We start from the raw sequence: 17,394 nt of genomic DNA on the forward strand, positions 1-17,394 counted from the left end.
GCCCACAAGACAAAAAAATAAAGCCATCTCCTGTAGTTTTAATAGGCTATACATACAAATAAAGTACAATTAATTTCAGTTGATATTGCTGGTCTCTTCAGGAATTGTTGCAACAGACTTTTCAGCATCAACGCCAGCAACCTCATCCCAAGCTTTCCGACAAGTCCGCACAATCCACTCGTGTTCCGAGTCATCTGTTGGAAAGATTGAATTTGAAATGATTGAGAATATGTGTTAATAGTATTGGAAACAAAGTATGCAGTAAAAGTAAATTGATTTTTTTTTAAACGTTTGACCTATGATTAAATGAGGGGAAAAAAATTACAAACAAAGATTGAAGTGTAAAGGTAAAGCGTTTAAATCGAAACTCTAATAACCAGTAGCCTGCATAATTAAACCACAGGCCATTTTCTGTGTGAGGCTGCAACAGTGAAGTGCCATTCAAGTCTCGGGTAAATTTGTCAAATCAAGATAAGCCTGACAATTAGGAGAAAATAACTTCTCAGAGCCACTTCAGACACCAATAAATAATAACCCCCACAAAAAATAGACACCGATTTTTATATATATATTTTTTTTTAAACCGAAACGACTGCCAAAGGAGCTGATAATAAACCAGTTTTGCATTGTTAAAACTGAAATGAGTAGCTAATTGCAGGGGAAGTGAGCTTTCTCTAGAGCGCTCGCAGCTGCACGCACTTGAGCAGCACGCGGGCCTCACCCCCAGGTTCCACTGCGCGCGGGGCTCCATTGTACAGGGGAGCAGGTCTGCAGCTCTCGGACTGATTGTGTGTAATTGCCAGGCGTCAACACTAACAGCCACTTCACGTAGACAACAGCCCGCTCCTCTCTTTCTCTGTGTGTCTCTCTCCTTTCTACCTGTTCTGATCGGGAGCTCAAATGAACGTATACAGGCATATCGGACACGCGGACAGCTGCCCCGCCAACTGTCTTTGTGACGCATTTGTTAACGGAGAAGGTAATTATTGAAGCCTATACGTCGTTACGTTTAGACTGACCTCAATTAACCACAACCTGCCTTAATGATAATTAGATTGGGACATTTTCATATTTGCTGTAATTCTGCCCTCTTGAGATTGTATAGCAGCGTTTATCTCAGGATTTAAGTCATATGTAATTGGTACCTTGGGTTATTTGAGGGCACAGGTGGCTGGTATATTTAGGTAATTTCCTGCAATCTAAGGACAGCAGGACATTTTTGTGATTTACCAGTTTTTATAAGTCAATACATTTAACTTATAGACCTATCTAATGACTCTTCATCAGTTCTGTGAATTGGGATATTGCAGGTAGACTGATAAAAACAGAAATAAATACATCAAATCATACTATGGTTCTCTGAAGTAAATGATACATCAAATTTGTAGGAAAAATTCCAGGCTCCATTTTGCACCTTTAGTGAAATGCAGCACACTAAACACACTTGTTTATTAGATATCTGGTTGATCCATCTTGACTGTAATAACCTGCATGGATGACCTTTTTGCAATGTACACAGGAGAGAGTGTGTGTGGAAGCGATAATGGCACCTTGTTAAAGTCTGTTTATCTTAATCCTTAAAATACACTCGAAGGGAAAAGTGTTTCCTTCCAGCCCAATGGGTGTGAATTAACACACACACACACACACACACACACACACACACACACACACACGTACCATAGTGATTTGCATAAGAGATGATCACATTCTGGACTTAGTATTAGTACAGTATTCACAGAAACAGGAGACCTATGTCCAAATCTGAACCTGGTCCACCAACCAAGGCGAGGACCTCAATTTAGTGGACTTATTCAGGGTCATATGTGCTAATGTAAGCGCATTTTGTGGTTTCCAAGTGGAGGCACCACAGTGCAATCAAACTTACCTAAATGTGAAAGCTCAAATAAACATTTGAATGCACACGTATAAGTCATCTGTCTCCAATTCACTGCAAGCGGAGCAGCCTTTGCTTTTGTGTCTTAATGACATCACAGAAAACAGCGGCGGCTTTCCGGTTTCTAGCTTTGAAAGAGAGATACTGATCTTTAAAGTTATTCATCCATCTGTCACAGCGCACAGGATTAACATGCAAATCCTGTTTTATGGTGAATTATTTGTCTTGAAGATGTATGAAAAATGAGAGTTTCAGGAAAGGATATGGATATGTTCCACTCCCCAGGGCCTCGGCTGATTTTATCTGTCTGTGAAACACCTCGGCTGGACGGGGACAAAGGGAGGGGCTGTGGTTTGGTCACCAGAGGTGTTTTCCTTGGCAGTGGAATGTTTTCAGTGTGGAACTCTTTTCTGTGCGGAGTTTCAAAGGGAAGCGGTTATTCCAGAAACAGGAAAGTGCTACAAACAATATGGCAACACATGGCCCCTGCTGGAGCTGCTGCAGCCTCCTGCACCGCTGCCGACTGTTGCTGCCTGTTGCCAAGAGAGAATATACACAACTGACTGTGTGTGTGTGTGTGTGTGTGTGTGTGTGTGTGTGTGTGTGTGTGTGTGTGTGTGTGTGTGTGTGTGTGTGTGTGTGTGTGTGTGTGTGTGTGTGTGTGTTTGTAATAACAGTAACGCTTAATCAGTCAGTGGTGGAGATTTGATTGTTCAGATGTGGTCTATGTATCTTTCCCCTCATTCTTCTTTAGTAATGCAATTTTTTTTATTTTATACCGTCAAACTTAAGTAACAATCTTCATCAGCAATGACAAATTAAGTTCAATTATGTGTCTGGAAGTTTGAAAGCAAATAAAAATAGCCTTTTGGAGTTGTTTGTTGATTATGTGATTTGTGTTTCAGGTTTACAGTAATCGTTTCATTGTGTTGTAGTCTCTGTTGGCTTTATTTAAGATGGGCTGGTTAACAATGACATAGTGAGTGGAACAACATGTTTGTTGTAATAATCTTAATAAAAAATTGAAATCAAATCATAATTCAAATTCCAATCGTTGACTCTTATTTCTTACTTAACAAGCAGTGTTTTGTGTTTAGAAATGTATGGAAGTACGGATTAGTCTGCCAGCTCATCCACTATGCCAACTAATATGCTACTTAACCAGTAGTGTGCACTGACATGTTATTCTTCTTTTCAGATTCCCTAGTTTACCCACCCGAGTGAGAGATGAGTTGAAGAGATGAAAAACTGCAGTGTAATACCGAATGACCAACTGCTGTGGTATTAAATTGGACACTCATGAAGAAGGTTGTGAAGAACATCAGCCAGAAACAAAGTCTGTGATCCCCGAATGTTCATCTTTCACCATCTGCAATCACTCATCACTGACCCAAACACACACACACACACACACACACACACACACACTCAGACCTTCCTTTCTTTCTGTCTTCTGTGTATTGCAGGAGGTGACTTTGAATCCAAATTACCTGTCTGACTACTTTCTTATAGATTGTTTATAAAAACTACTAAAAATCTCTAAGACCATCATCCAAACTAATATTTCGCTGATTGGTTTGGATGATGGTGTGCCTCTTAAAAGTTGTAAACCCAAATGAAACTTGGAATTGTAGATCTAAAATAAAGCAAGATTCTGTGAGTGAATGACATTTCTTTCCTTAAATTGAATCAGAAAACAAATTTAACAGACTATTTATAAAAGAAATAGTTTTTCAAGATAATTTTCTCCCAAACAAGAAGATACAGTAGGAAGCAACGTCCAATATCTCACGTGTGTCAGTAAAGGAGGGCTCTTGTTATCATATACCATTTTCTCTGAGAGTAATTTTGGTTAACACCCAGTGATGACTCCTCTAATCCATGTAAATATTTCCTGGTCCTCGCCAAAAACCAATGAGTAAAGTAATGTGTTTTAGTTAGAATCGGTCTCAGTCTAGTGTACATTGGTTTCTTATGTGCTGAGCAGGCCATAAAGAAGGTAAACCATCCCATTTATTGTTAGTATTGTTTGTGTTACATTCATTCAACAATTTTATCCAAACTGACTTGTATTTGGGGAGCACTTTGGGTTTCAGTGTCTTGCTTGAGAATACTGTACTTTGACATGTGGAAACCACCAACCAATTAATGGGCCTTTTGAAGTAACTGTACCAGGATCAGTATAGTATTTGTTTCAGAGATGTTGCATCTTGCATTTAACCCTCAGTCTGGACACAACTGTGATAGGAGGTTCCCACTTAATAATTCCATCTGACACACTTACTATCACCACCCTCCATTTCCACTATCCTACATTTTTACACGCCGTACCATTATTATTGACATCCCTCCATACGTGCATGCAGGCATATCAGCAGCTTCTTGATGACAAGAAAGCGGTTCAACTCCAAAAATAATATTTAACCTCTTGGGGGATATTAGCACCAGATCCTATTGTTTTGCTACCTGGCACAATGCCAGGAAGGAATATTTGTCCAAGTTAGCAACAGTAACTAAGGAGAGCAGGGCTTCCCAGTATAGGTCAGTTTTGGCCAGTGAGTAAGTTTAGCCTGATATTTCCTAGCAACGACGTTCAGTTCAGGGGGTAAAACTTGAATCGTCTGCAGTTCAAACCAGTTCCATACGAATCATTTTTACAACTTTTCTAGATGTGAGGCTTTGTCTTCACAGGCTCAGTTCTTCCTTGTCCTACATCCACCAGCTGTAGTGGCTACATGGGGAGCACCTTCCTCTTTCCTCTCTGTAGCAAGCGTCCCCTCTGGGAGGGTGGGTCTGCCCTGTGTCCCATCATCCTCGCAGTCCTCATCCTGGACGGAAGCCATGAGGCAATAAATTCTGTCTTCACACCCACTCTGACAAATGTGCCTTGAAAAATAAATCCATACAGGATAAAGGAGCATTCTTCTCAAAAACTGTATACCAAGATAAGAGGGAAAGCACATATAGGTAGCGTTTGTGATATATTGCACAAGCCACTTATTGCAAGTAGCTCATCTTAATACAAATATACTGCCCAGAAATAAACTTAGCACAAAAAGTAAGGACATTTGTGTTTGGTAGATTATTTCTCTGTGGTAACAATGCTTTTTGGCAATAAATCTTATACCATTGGAAAGTTTAGTTTAGTATGGTGCCCCATTTGTAAAGAACATGCATTTGTGGGATGAGTAGCAGTGCTGAGTATGTGGGTTGCGGCCATGAAAAATTTGCCAAATCTTCTCTGCCAATGCCAAACACGTGCACTGGAACCTGAACATGTGGAGGAACGTTATGTTCAGTGATGAGTCCAGATTCTGCCTACGGCAGGTGGATCATAGGGTCAAACTGTGGAGAAGACGCGGAGAACGCTATGCTGATTGCTGCACCAATAGATTAACACCTTTTGGTGGAGGCAGTGTGATGGTGTGGGGCGGCGTCTCCCTCACTGGAAAAACGAGGCTTGTCATCACTGGAGGCAATCTCCAAACGAGTCAATGGCAGAATAAGCTGTTTGGCATTGGCAGAGAAGATTTGGCAAATTTTTCATGGGCGCAACCCACATACTCAGCGCTGCTGCTCATCCCACAAATGTATGTTCCTTACAAATGGGGCACCATTTGAAAGGGAACTAAACAGGCTTTCCAACAGTATAAAATGTATTGCCAAAAAGCATTGTTACCACAGAGAAATAATTTACCAAACACAAATTTCCTTACTTTTTGTGCTAAGTTTAGTTTTTTACCTTAGAGGAGCTTGTGAGTCATACCTTAAATTCTGCCATGAATCATATCTTGACACATGTCTGCATTTGTAATGTTAAAGTCAAAATCATTGGATGAGGATCCAGACATTGATGCTGCAGTGTGTCTGATTTCTGAAGATGGAAGAATACCAAAATATTGTCTGATTTGAATACTTCCTGCATTTCTGAAATTCATTTACAATAGTCCTGCAAGCTTGTAAAACATCCCCATGCATGTACTGTGATAAAAGCTGTGTTAAGGTATTGTATAGCATGTGTCAAATAAAAAATGGTCCTATCAAATACCTTTGCTGCACAGCAATCCAACTGGACTTAACCCTAGGGAGCCAAAAGCTATGCATTTACAAACTCCATTCACAACACGCTGCCTAATTCACAATGTAATTGTCACAATGTTGTGTAAAATCACAGGAGACATGACGAGCAGAGGATGTCAGAATTTGGGAATTCCTATCTGGACACCTGACAGACTGCATTCATTTCAAGCCAGGAGTTCCAAAACTGGGCACCCGTTCAGTGGAAAAATGTGTCTTGAATTTTCCACTTTTGACAAATAAAAAAAAAGGAAAGAAACTGTTTTGAAATGACTGCAATAGCCTATAGAAGCATGCTTATCAGATGACTTGTAGCAATAATCTTCCATCAGAGAATCCAGGGATAATCTATTTAACATCACTCCATAAATTCATTGCTATCAAATCCCACACTATATGCTATCAGAGATGCAGATAACTGCGTAAAAAAAATAATCAGAAAGGCCTTTTCTGTGGCCTGTTCTTAAAAAAGTAGAGTTTTCTTACACAGAGCTTTTATCTTGTACAACAAGACAGAAACAATAGCTCGCTCAGTACTAATTTGGCTTTGAACTCTTGGATTTTACTGATGTATAGGCCTAAATTGGCATTTGTTCCTTTTAATAATTGAAACAGGATTTGCCTGTTTCATCTTTATATATTTGCCTCTTTAAGAGAGCTCTGGCAAAGCACTCCATTAGCTTGGCCATAGGTGGATACTACAGCACACATGCTCTGGAAACAGGTTTAATCAATAGCTACATGATTACTGGAATTTTTACGTGGTGCTGCTTTATTAAGTTACTATATACATTTAACATACAGCAATCTATCACTGACAAGGTGCTTTAGTGGACATAATTAATTTGAAATGGAAATTTGTGTTTGCTCTTGACTTTCATCTTTCTCATTTTCTTTGGCACAGCAGGGTAAGATGCCTGGATATTACTCAACACTCAGATGGAGCCAATTTGGCCTAAAATTAGAGGAAACAAAAATGTGCACAAACTAGAGCAAAGTAAGCAGTGAGAGAAGAAGGTACGATTTTGATTCTGATAGAGACACACCTCCTACTAGCCAGTCATCTTTGGTGTCACAGGCCAGGGCTACTACAGTGAAAATAACAAGATATTTTGTGTCTCACCTGCATTCCTGAGGAATCTGCCAGTGTGGGAAGTGACGACTCTGGTATTGGGGTCATAGAAACCATCTCCACAATCGTAGCATCCATCAGGAATGAGACGTGGCGGATGCAGATCAGTTAGCTGAGATTCTCCTGTATGAAGGAAACAGTTGTTTTGTATTGAACAGTGATCTTACGGTGTACTGTGTACAACTACTAACACAATTCCTTATTATTATGATTTTGTGTTCAAATCTCAGCCCTTTCTAATGGCTTTAATGAGTGCCATGTGGATTGATCATGTACGTGTAAAGTGAATCTAAAGTCTATTTATTTGTCAGGCCATTGATGGACATGGACCTTAACTCAAAAAGCAGTAATAATTACTACTAACTGTAACTACATTATATAGTTATCTTCTAAAATCTGGAACATGGACTGAAATAAAAAGGGATGTCCAGGTTTAGCTCAAAAAGATATCAAACCAGCTCAGTTATCCTGCTTTGTGACACACATTCAGTACAACAATACAGAGAAGTGAATCTCTGACCATACTAAGCAGCTTTTTATTTATATTTATTTATAAGAAAGTTATTGCTTTGGGTGTTACTCCTTTTCTTCCCATGCACATGTTTGTCTGAGAGTGGGATAGAGAAGAAACATTGCCATCTGACCGAATGAGCAAATAAATGAATTCCAACCTGCAGGTCTGAGTCCATTGCACCTCTCACTGTAAAAGCGCCTGTCGTAACCATCACAGTAGTCCCAGTCCTTCTCCTGGTACTGCAGACCATCAGCAAAGGTAAATGACCCCTTGTGAAGAAGCACAATGTTGAAATCATTGTTATTCTGCTTTTTCTTTTTTACCAAAAAAAACCCAACAAAAACCCACAAAACAAAACATCATTTTCCACTTACCTCTAGTGGTGTCTGGCCATGGAGACAATTTTATGTGCCAACATTTTGTGATATTTACATCTTCCACCACCACAGTACAATTGAGTTTCATTTGTGCTCCTTAAAGCAGTGAAAAAAATACATTTGAAAAACTCAAGAGCAATGCTACGATAATGCTAAAGATAATCCACAGACCTCACTGTTGGCAGTTTTCCTTGGGGCTATTCTTGGCAGAAAGTAAAAACTGTTGAAAGCAAGGTCTCTTGGTTATCCTACATACCCCAGACATGGTTTCTGGAAAGATAAGTTGCTGTTGAGGTTTTCAAATGTCACTTTTCAGTGCTTTAAGCACAAAAAAAACAATTTAAATTCTCCTCTATTGTTTTAGAGTTAAGGCCGAAATCTTAAAGATGGAAATCTCAAAACCTCAGCAGATAAAACCAAAACTGTCTGCATAGATATATACACCAGGGGAAAGTGGAAAAATATGTCTTTTGGGTGAACTGACACACTTTGTGTTTTGTGTGTGTGTGTGTGTGTGTGTGTGTGTGTGTGTGTGTGTGTGTGTGTGTGTGTGTGTGCGTGCGTGTGTAGGTTTTTCTGAGGGATGATACAACTGTTATTGGGAATGAAAAATAAGCATACATTGTTCAGTAATCTGGCAAAATGTCAATGTCAACAATATAATTTGCAATCATGTAAATGGCATTAATTCTCATTTTATTTGTTATTTATTTGTTTGAGTGCTTATTTGGTGGGGGATCAAATACAAATTCAAAAAGAGAAGAGAGACTAATGTTTAATGGGTAAATTTGTACTACAAGTTGATACAAGTCATGCAGGAGAAGCACTGTTTAAGTTATAACATTAAAGATGCTTCAGCTTCACATAAGTGTCCCATTAAACCACATCAGTGAGCCAACAAGCACAGTACCTTGGTCCTGGAACACCTGTGGAATACAGCCTTGTTTAATGTTATTAATCACACCTGTGCTTTTGCTGTTATGCCGTGTCTGCAGTAAAAAAAAGTTCTATTTACTTGCATAATACATAACTAGAGGTTGCTGTTAATCTTATGTTGGTTGTTTTTGGCTCTTTTATTTCAAAGCACTTTTTGATAAAGATTTTTGAATAAGATAAAACAATTGCAGTGACATTTACACCTCAACCACAAGATTTCTAATAAAACATTTATTCTTGAATTTCAGAGTTTCTTATACACATATTTTGCGCAGTGGATATCAACCTTTTAGGATAGGCTAACGATCCTTTAAAATGCTTGTTTAATTTGTTCACTAAAATAGGAAAAAGAATAATGCAAGATACTCAACCCCCAGGCAGAGTTTGAAGTGAGATGTGCAAGTTTCAGAGTACCAGATATAATTTCCAGAGTTTATTGGATGGTTTAGGTCTATTTTGAATGGAAGTAGGTTTTCTTGGGCTGGCATGGATGCAGGTGCAGGGTAGTCTGTGCCATGATTAGTCATGGTTTAGAGCTGCTACCATTTCAAATGAACCACAACTGAAATAATGATAATAATTGGAGTGATCGCTGTTGTGGCAAAAGCCCATGAAAGAATGAATTAGAGCAGGAGAGACTGTAGCTTTGTGCAGGAAAAAAAGGAGAGAAACCTAATAACTATGACAATAATGGTGAGTGATTGCTAAAAGGGACCAGATGTAATATCAGCTATAACCAATGTGAAACACACATGCATGTGCATATATTCTGACATGCATGCAGACAGACACACACACACACACACACACACACACACACACACACACACACACACACACACACACACACACACTACTACTCCTCACCTGTTTAGCTATGCCGTTTTCCCAGGTGGCCTCATATTTACTTCCATTTGGAAAGTGTAGCACTCCTTTGCCATGGAACATGCCATCTTTCATCTCTCCCTCATACTTTGTCTCTGTGGGAAAGGTGTACTCTCCTTTTCCATCCATCCTGAGGTAGAAAAGAGATGGTCACAGTGCTTTGACAACTTTTACTCTTCATAACGTTAGCACAGCAAACCTGAATCAATAACGGTGTGTAACATATATATATGTGTGTGTGTGTGTGTGTGTGTTGTATATCCTGCTGTCTTTAGCGTAACGAAACAGACATTTACCTGCCATTTTTTGTATCTCCTTTGTAACTGCTTCCGATGAGCTCCATTACTACATTGACTTTCTAGCACCCTGTCTTCTCAAAATAAACTAACAAGCACACAAACCATTTCGATTTATCGACTGCACAACGGCCAAGTGTACCGTTACCATGGCAACAGAGAGCAGAGCCGGACTACAACTTAAACTGTTCAACATGAAAAGCGATTGTTTGATTGTATGTCACAGTTTTATCATTTCAACAATTTCGAAATGAAACTTGACAAAACAAATAACAAATGTATCCAACGTATTGCTTATTATTCTGCTCTTTTTACAGCTCCTTAAGTGCGCATGCGCCAGGGGCTATGGGATTGGTCGCGCTCTGTTGCGTCATCAGAACGCGCTTCCCAGCTGACAGCAGCAGGCGCAGTAAACTGACCTTCTCTGCGGCCTCGTCGCTCGTCCTGGAGCCAGACGAGGACCTTGAATGTTTTTTCAGCAGTGGTATTTGATTTTCTGAGTTAGTTTTATTGTACAGTCACACAGCCATGCCCACAAAACTGGATGCTCCCTCGCTGCAGGAGCTGAACGTGGATGAGGTAAGCAGTGTTTATTGTTTAGCTTGAATGGAAATCATAGTAAGACAGAACATGCTAGCTAACAAGCTAACGTTACTAGCTAACGATAGCTGCTGTATATTTCAAGATATGCTCAGTAGTTTCTAACTTTTGCCGCTGGTGTTACCTGCCTTCACGTTGCGGAAACTTCGTTAGATAACCTGGATTGATAAAGTAATACATCCACTAGCAAATAATTATAAATTTAACTGAAGCTGGTGAATTTCCCGGCATCTCTATGATATATATATATATATATACATATACACCTTGGCAGCATTAAATAGCAGACATACAAACAGTAACTTTACAATGGCTGTCCCTAAACAAACCTTTGGCCGGTTTATGTCAGCAGCAATGTTATTTGCCACATTGAACTTGTCCTTGGAAGACAGTTGTTAGCTGGCAGCAGCTTGTGTTCCAACACTAATATGGGTTAATATATCAAGCATAAAATATGTGCATGTAAAAGTTTCTTGAAAATTCTGTAGTGATGAATTGTTTTAGAATTACACTGCAATGCAAACCTTTACTTCCCTATTAGCAACTTCATGCTACTGTGCTATTTTTGTATTTGAAGTATAACTGGTTGTTGTAATGGCAAGGACCTCATACATTGTTTTGATTTTCTTATAAAGAAAGTTCGATTAGGTGTAATCTGCTTTTTTTGTATTCACTCATTCTCAATATTGATTATTGTGCATGAGATTGTGATTGGCTTAAATTACAGTATGAAATTTGTAAAACATTTCCATCACTTCTGAAAAATTAGAGATGCACAGATTACAATTTTCTAGGCCAATTCCAATTTCCGATTTTTCATTGAGTTTGACCTGCCGATACCGATTTTAGCTGATTCCGATTTCATTTTTTTTTAACCACTTTACAGCACACACAAATATGTATTTTCTATCTTTTCTTCAATAGAACATTTTACATTTTGCATAGAACATTTTTCATTTATATAAATTACTCCTGGTGTGGGAAATTTCCACACCTCTAAAGAGCAATGTTATGGAAGAACCATTTCCTTCTTTTCACATTCAATATCCAACAAAAAATTAAATAAATTACAGTATGAAATTTGTAAAACATTTCCATCACTTCTGTGTTGAAAGGAGTATTCAGACATCTTTGTCGAGGGTAACATGTTCATGATGCTGATGTTGCACAATGTTAATCATGCAGCGCCCGAGTGCATTAGACTGGCATAAAATCGGCATACGTCAGACTGACCGGCCGGTCACGTGAAAATTGGCCAATTCCGGTCACCAGCCGATCAATCGGTACATCTCTATGAAAAATAAAAGGTTACCCCCTAAGAAATACCTCAGACCTCATAGCTACCTCTTAAATCACTAGGGCTTGATTAAAATAATTGATTCTCCAATTAAAATTGATCTTTGTTTTAGTGAACTGATATCAAAGAAAATTATGAAATCAATTTATTTAATATGTCTTTTTACCATGGATGTATAAGTAAAAGGTACTTTAAACAACCTTTCTGTGGGCCACTTCCTAATGTGAACATTAACCTGGTGCATTATAAAATATATTTGAGCCTACGTAGAGCCTCCGCACAACCATAAATCATGCTTGTACTGAATGAAAATTAAATTGATCCGCAATATTCGATCAAACACATCCTTTTAAGCTCTTTTATGAGGTTACCAATATAAACAAGTGTCAAGATACACTAAATAAATCTAAAAAAAATGTCTTAGTGCATCTACTATTTGGCAATGAATTATTTTACCCAGTCTCATTGTTTCCCATATGCCTGTCCCTGATTTTGTCCAGATCAATGTGTCCTCTGCCGTGCTGAAGGCTGCCGCCCACCATTATGGCTCCCAGTGTGACAAACCCAACAAGGAGTTCATGCTCTGTCGCTGGGAGGAGAAGGACCCCAGAAAGTGTCTAGAAGAAGGGAGGAAAGTCAACGAATGTGCACTCAACTTCTTCAGGTAACGCACACCCAGGTTTTATTTTTATTTTTTATCTTTCTGGCAACAAATACTCCTGGGACACAGAGACACAATGTCTGAAACAGTCGTTTAAGAAGATTTACACACTCAGTTAAAAAAACGAGTTAATTCATCAGATATGTAGGTAACAGTGGATAGATTAGAAACCCCTAGTGATTAGACATATTTAATACAGTTTTGGAGATGAAGGCTTCCACAGTGTGGTCAGCGAGTGATTGAAGATGTGGCTGAACTTTGGAGCCAGCTGAAGGGTACAGAGTTTGAGAGACCATTTGAAACCTTTGTCAAAAGAGGTTTTGCGGTCAAGAGATTTTGCATTTCTTCCTTTTGTGATGGACATGTCGGTAGAAAATGTGCTCTGAAGTTGCAAATAGTCAGGCAGTTGTTCTTCCAGAGGTTACAGTTGTTAATTTTACAGTTTCCTGTCCTGTAACTCTTCCTGCTAATACATTTTTCATTCCATTGGCTTTTGGCGGCAGCAAGATGAGATTCTTCCCTGGCCAAGTAGAATGGTTTGCGATTTAAAGCTAGTGATGTAAGTAAGGGTAGGAGAGAAAACAGTGTGTGGGTTTAAGATAACTTGTTAATTCTTGTCCAAACTGGCCCAAACTAAGAACAGATGTTTATAACACAATAGTCCTCCATGAATTCCTATGCACTGTTTCTGTGCAATGAACCTTAAGTGGTGAGATTTTATAGCTGAATGAGATGTCTTATGGTTTTCTGGTTGTTTGCAAGCTATTAAAGAAATTCTCTGTGAAAAATGGAGTGAAGATGAGTGATTAATTTGCAGACAATTTATATGTTTTTGTGAATATGAACACAAAAAGAAAGCTCCAAAATAAAGTAAAATGAAGACGAAGGCCTTTTTCACACACACAAACACAATAATAACATCCTGCACAGTGGGTTAGGCTTTTAGTAGAACTAAAGGTTTCATATGACTTTTTATGGTGAGTTAGTTTATGCTTCATGCCATGACAAAATTGGACTTTTAAGAAAAGTAAAAAATACCCATAACAGTTTTTGGTAAAACCTTTAATAATTTCAAGTTTTCTGGCATGATGCCAGATGTCTCAAAACGTATTATTAAGTCTTCTGTGTCATAGTACTGATCTAACAGCTGATCATCTGCACTATCTTGTTGAGTGAGTATTCCTGAAAAGCTTTTTAATTTATTATTTAAAACTTATGTTGTTTTCATAAGAATCTATTAATAATTGGTTTTCCTGCATTTTGGGCTATTGAATAAGAATCAATCAATAAGCTAAGTACAGAGTTTATTGTGTCTATAACGCTGTCATTGGGGGCTATTTGGGGAAGTGGTCTGGGGGGTGCGTGTGCGTTGCTTCTGGTTCTCAAAAAACACAAACAACCGACACTGTGACAAACTGAGAGTTACTGTGAAAGACCAATACCTGTAATTATTTTAATGAGGAAAGATTTGACAAAAGCTGTAATTGCACCCAGAATCTGGTTTGATTCTTTGGTGCTTCTGGCAACTGCCAGACACCTTTTTAGGAGCACTTTATTCACATCACCAGTTCAGAAAGTTCTAGTTATGGAAACCTGTAAAATATTTTGAGAAGTCATAAACCTCAATTTAATGAAAGTTTTTGATGTGGTTGGAGTGTGAATTTTGGATCTGAGCAGTTGAGGCACGGAGGATGAACTGTGAATTATTTAGAAATTTTTTCAACGCTTATCATATACAGGGTTCTATTTACAACATCTGTAAGGTGCTGCAAAAGCTTGAAAATGGACCTTGAAAATGCTTGACTTTGGAAAAGGTATAGGAACCCTTTATATAATTTGTATTAAATGTTACTTTTGTACCATCTCCTGAGTCACATTATCTCTTTAAACATTTTGATAAATAAACGTTTTAAGGGTTAAGAGTTCCAGCTCATGCATAGTAACTGAGTTTTCTGGACTGTTTTCCTTTTATTCTTGCATATTTGATTCGGATTCAAGTCTCCGTTTGCACTCTTTCTTGTAGACAAATCAAGGGAAACTGTGCCGAGTCCTTCACGGAGTACTGGACCTGTCTGGATTATTCCAACTTGTCGGAACTGCGCCACTGCCGTCAGAAGCAACAAGCCTTCGACAGCTGCGTCCTTGATAAGCTGGGGTGGCAGAGACCCGAGCTGGGAGACCTGTCCAAGGTGAGACTTGGGAAGAATTGACTGCATTTACAATGTGAGCAGCTGGGTTGATGGGCTCTATTCTGGCAAATGATGTGCTGTGCAAGAGGCTCTGATTGCATCTACGTAGTGTCTCAATCACACAGTCTCATTCAGCTACAGTTTTGAGCCGCGAGGTTTTTCTTTTCATAAAATTGCCAGTTTTAGAGGCTTGCATAACGCCCTTCGAGCACTAATTAGGTAGCAGCAAAAGAACATGACCAACAACTGATCCAGACTATAGATTTTTGGACATGTATTTCTGTAGTCTTTAAAAAGACACTTGGACAAACCTGGGAATCTGTGAATGGCTGTATTTAACCTTTGCCCATTTTGCACTTTTCCAGGCACAGCTGTTGTTCATGGAATCAAATCACATGAGCAGGCAAACAAAAGAACAGAAATCTGACTTGAGATCAGTATGAAAAATGTCCAGGTTGACTATTTACTCGCTGGCTGAGTTTCTCTAGTTGCTCAGCTATATAGAACAAATGGAAAAGACGTGTTTGAGAGGATGGGAGTAAACTAATTTCGGAAGCAGATTGAAAGAGTTACCCATTCAGGTTGGGAGATATCCAATCTTGGAGAAGACAATAGCATGACAAAAACGAAGGAAGAGAGTAAAGGAAAGACAGACCGGACTCAGAAGTCATAAAGAAAGTGCAAAGGTGGAAAAAGCAGGGGAGAGGATGATGGATGAGGTGGATAAAGAAGAGCCGAGAGGATGTAAATCACGATTTAAGGGAAGAGGTCGAAGAGAATGGAGGAAATAGACAAGGTCTCAGCAGGAAAAAACTAAAATGTTTTATTTTTAAATTTTTTATTGATTAGATCATCTATTGGATATTGGTCTCAGGTTTTACCAGACTTCAAGTAATTGTAATTTTTACCGTCCAGTCGGATATTGGCACACTGTACATGTACAATTCCCTAACATACAGTATAAGGAATTTGTGTTTCAAGTCAGGTGTATTGATCAGAATTTCACGAAGAATCGAACCCCTAAACCTGAGCATTTCCACCAAAACGTCCTCGCAGGGCGCTTGTATGTCAACATGTTTTCACTCTGTATGTCTGACAAGTCATGGGGTGCATGATCCTTTTCTTTCCTAGGTGACCAAAGTGGAGACCCAACGGGCCCTCCCCGAGAACCCCTACCATTCTAGACCACGTCCTGAGCCCAACCCAGCCATCGAGGGAAAACTGGAGCCTTCCAAGTATGGCAGCAGGTTATTCTTCTGGAACTGGTGAGGCAGCTCCAGTCGGTCACCATCCAAAGCCATGGGCCCTGTCCAAAAACATCTAGACTACTTGTGACCATTGACACATCAATTATACTCCAAAAGGTTTAAATCTCTCAGGTGCAGACACCAGCATTAGGGATGCTGGTGTCTGCACCTTTTTTTTTTTTTTGTTTAAACGTGTGAGGTCTGCAGGTTGGTTTTGGACAGTGCTCATGTCCTAATAGTCTCTTCATCGGCTGTACCTCCAGCTTCGTCAAACACTTTGATAAAGGCAGGACAAATGGATTGTGTGAACAAAGTCCATGAATCATACAGCTTTCCTGACCACTTCTGTAAATGTAATAAGTGAACAAATGCAACGTGCTGTTATTGTTGCTGTCAAATAATAAAAAGAGAAATTATAATTCCGGATTTTATTGTCTTTATTGATCTATTAAAGACTCTGTTGCCTTAAAACATTAAAAGGATTTCCTAACGTTAGAAAGATAAGCTACGTATAGGCTTTAAGTTGCCAGACACAGTTCCTTCAGTATCTGCAAAATAATTGTAGGCAACACCACCGCGTTTGCACATCTGTGTTTTGTCAGAGTGTGTATTTTCAGACTGATGGAGGGTGAGGTTGGAGGTCAAGGTTCAGGGTCATTACCTGCAGCCAGAGAGAGCTGCTTCTGCTTCCTCCTTTTCTCCCAGCTCACTTCCTGCCTCTGACCTGGACTGGAAGAAGACTACAGGAGTCATTTCGGAGATCCACAGTAAAAGTGTGTTATTGCTGCCGACGCGCGTGTGTACTCGTGACCTGAAATTGAAGGAGATGAGAACCCAATTCGCAGACATGCTGACCTTAGGAACTTAGTGGACTGTGCCAATGCACTCAAGTATTACAGAGACTTTTGTCCAAGTATAAGTAACCATAAAAGCTCAGATTTTGAGTCAGCGCACATATCAGCTGTTAAAAAACAATACTAGTAGTCGTGATTTGATCTGCTCCACTAGAAACGTCAGGCAGGTTGAGCCTTTAACCTATGTGCCATGCGGTTGATTTCTTTGGGGACCAGTAGTAAAGCATGATTTGACAGCTTTCTCATACTCAATAGCAGAAATGTGGCCCTAGGGTGTTGGCATATGATGTGAAAACTCCTTGTTTCAGTGTACAAAAACACAGGAACTTGACTTATCACTCATAGAGGGCGACAGCTTTCGGCTGACTGTCACTGATTTTATTCAGAAAATATAAAAATACACATTTCTTTTGTTTTTGCTTATTCTAGATG

General features: G+C 39.2%; 2 protein-coding genes and 1 long non-coding RNA gene across 4 annotated transcripts; 2 read left to right on the top strand and 1 right to left on the bottom strand.

Annotated features, from left to right (window-relative positions):
* Nucleotides 1-17: 17 nt before the first annotated feature.
* Nucleotides 18-10,450, bottom strand: morn5 (MORN repeat containing 5). Of its 2 annotated transcripts, none has more exons than XM_028602091.1 (5): nt 10,115-10,449; nt 9,801-9,948; nt 7,778-7,889; nt 7,098-7,229; nt 18-194 (listed from the first exon to the last, which is right to left on the bottom strand). In XM_028602091.1, the coding sequence occupies exons 1-5, from the start codon at nt 10,159-10,161 to the stop codon at nt 76-78; spliced, it is 558 nt and encodes a 185-aa protein (XP_028457892.1). In that variant the 5' UTR covers nt 10,162-10,449; the 3' UTR covers nt 18-75. The 2 variants fall into 2 exon arrangements, with proteins under 2 accessions (XP_028457892.1, XP_028457891.1); XM_028602090.1 differs by lacking the exon at nt 18-194 and adding an exon at nt 3,488-4,783 and having other exon boundaries at nt 10,115-10,450.
* Nucleotides 686-3,562, top strand: LOC114571232 (uncharacterized). The gene is made up of 2 exons (XR_003694628.1): nt 686-979; nt 3,096-3,562. It is a non-coding gene; the product is annotated as an uncharacterized LOC114571232 (long non-coding RNA).
* An 18-nt stretch (nt 10,451-10,468) lies between the features above and the next one.
* Nucleotides 10,469-16,532, top strand: ndufa8 (NADH:ubiquinone oxidoreductase subunit A8). Its single transcript, XM_028602092.1, has 4 exons — nt 10,469-10,693; nt 12,512-12,675; nt 14,696-14,861; nt 15,993-16,532. Exons 1-4 carry the CDS (start codon nt 10,643-10,645, stop codon nt 16,128-16,130), a joined length of 519 nt encoding a protein of 172 aa, XP_028457893.1. The 5' UTR covers nt 10,469-10,642; the 3' UTR covers nt 16,131-16,532.
* The last annotated feature ends 862 nt before the right edge of the window (nt 16,533-17,394 follow it).

This window comes from Perca flavescens, chromosome 16 (genome assembly GCF_004354835.1).
Source record: "Perca flavescens isolate YP-PL-M2 chromosome 16, PFLA_1.0, whole genome shotgun sequence".
Taxonomy (NCBI): Eukaryota; Metazoa; Chordata; class Actinopteri; order Perciformes; family Percidae; genus Perca; species Perca flavescens.

Coding starts and splice junctions, on each gene's coding strand:
- morn5 (XM_028602090.1), bottom strand. CDS start 10,161: ATGGAGCTCATCGGAAGCAGTTACAAAGGAGATACAAAAAATGGCAG. Junction 7,890..9,800: donor AAAACGGCATAGCTAAACAG/GTGAGGAGTAGT, acceptor CTTCTTCACAAG/GGGTCATTTACCTTTGCTGA. Junction 7,230..7,777: donor CAATGGACTCAGACCTGCAG/GTTGGAATTCAT, acceptor TCCTTCATACAG/GAGAATCTCAGCTAACTGAT.
- ndufa8 (XM_028602092.1), top strand. CDS start 10,643: ATGCCCACAAAACTGGATGCTCCCTCGCTGCAGGAGCTGAACGTGGAT. Junction 10,694..12,511: donor AGGAGCTGAACGTGGATGAG/GTAAGCAGTGTT, acceptor GATTTTGTCCAG/ATCAATGTGTCCTCTGCCGT. Junction 12,676..14,695: donor TGTGCACTCAACTTCTTCAG/GTAACGCACACC, acceptor TCTTTCTTGTAG/ACAAATCAAGGGAAACTGTG.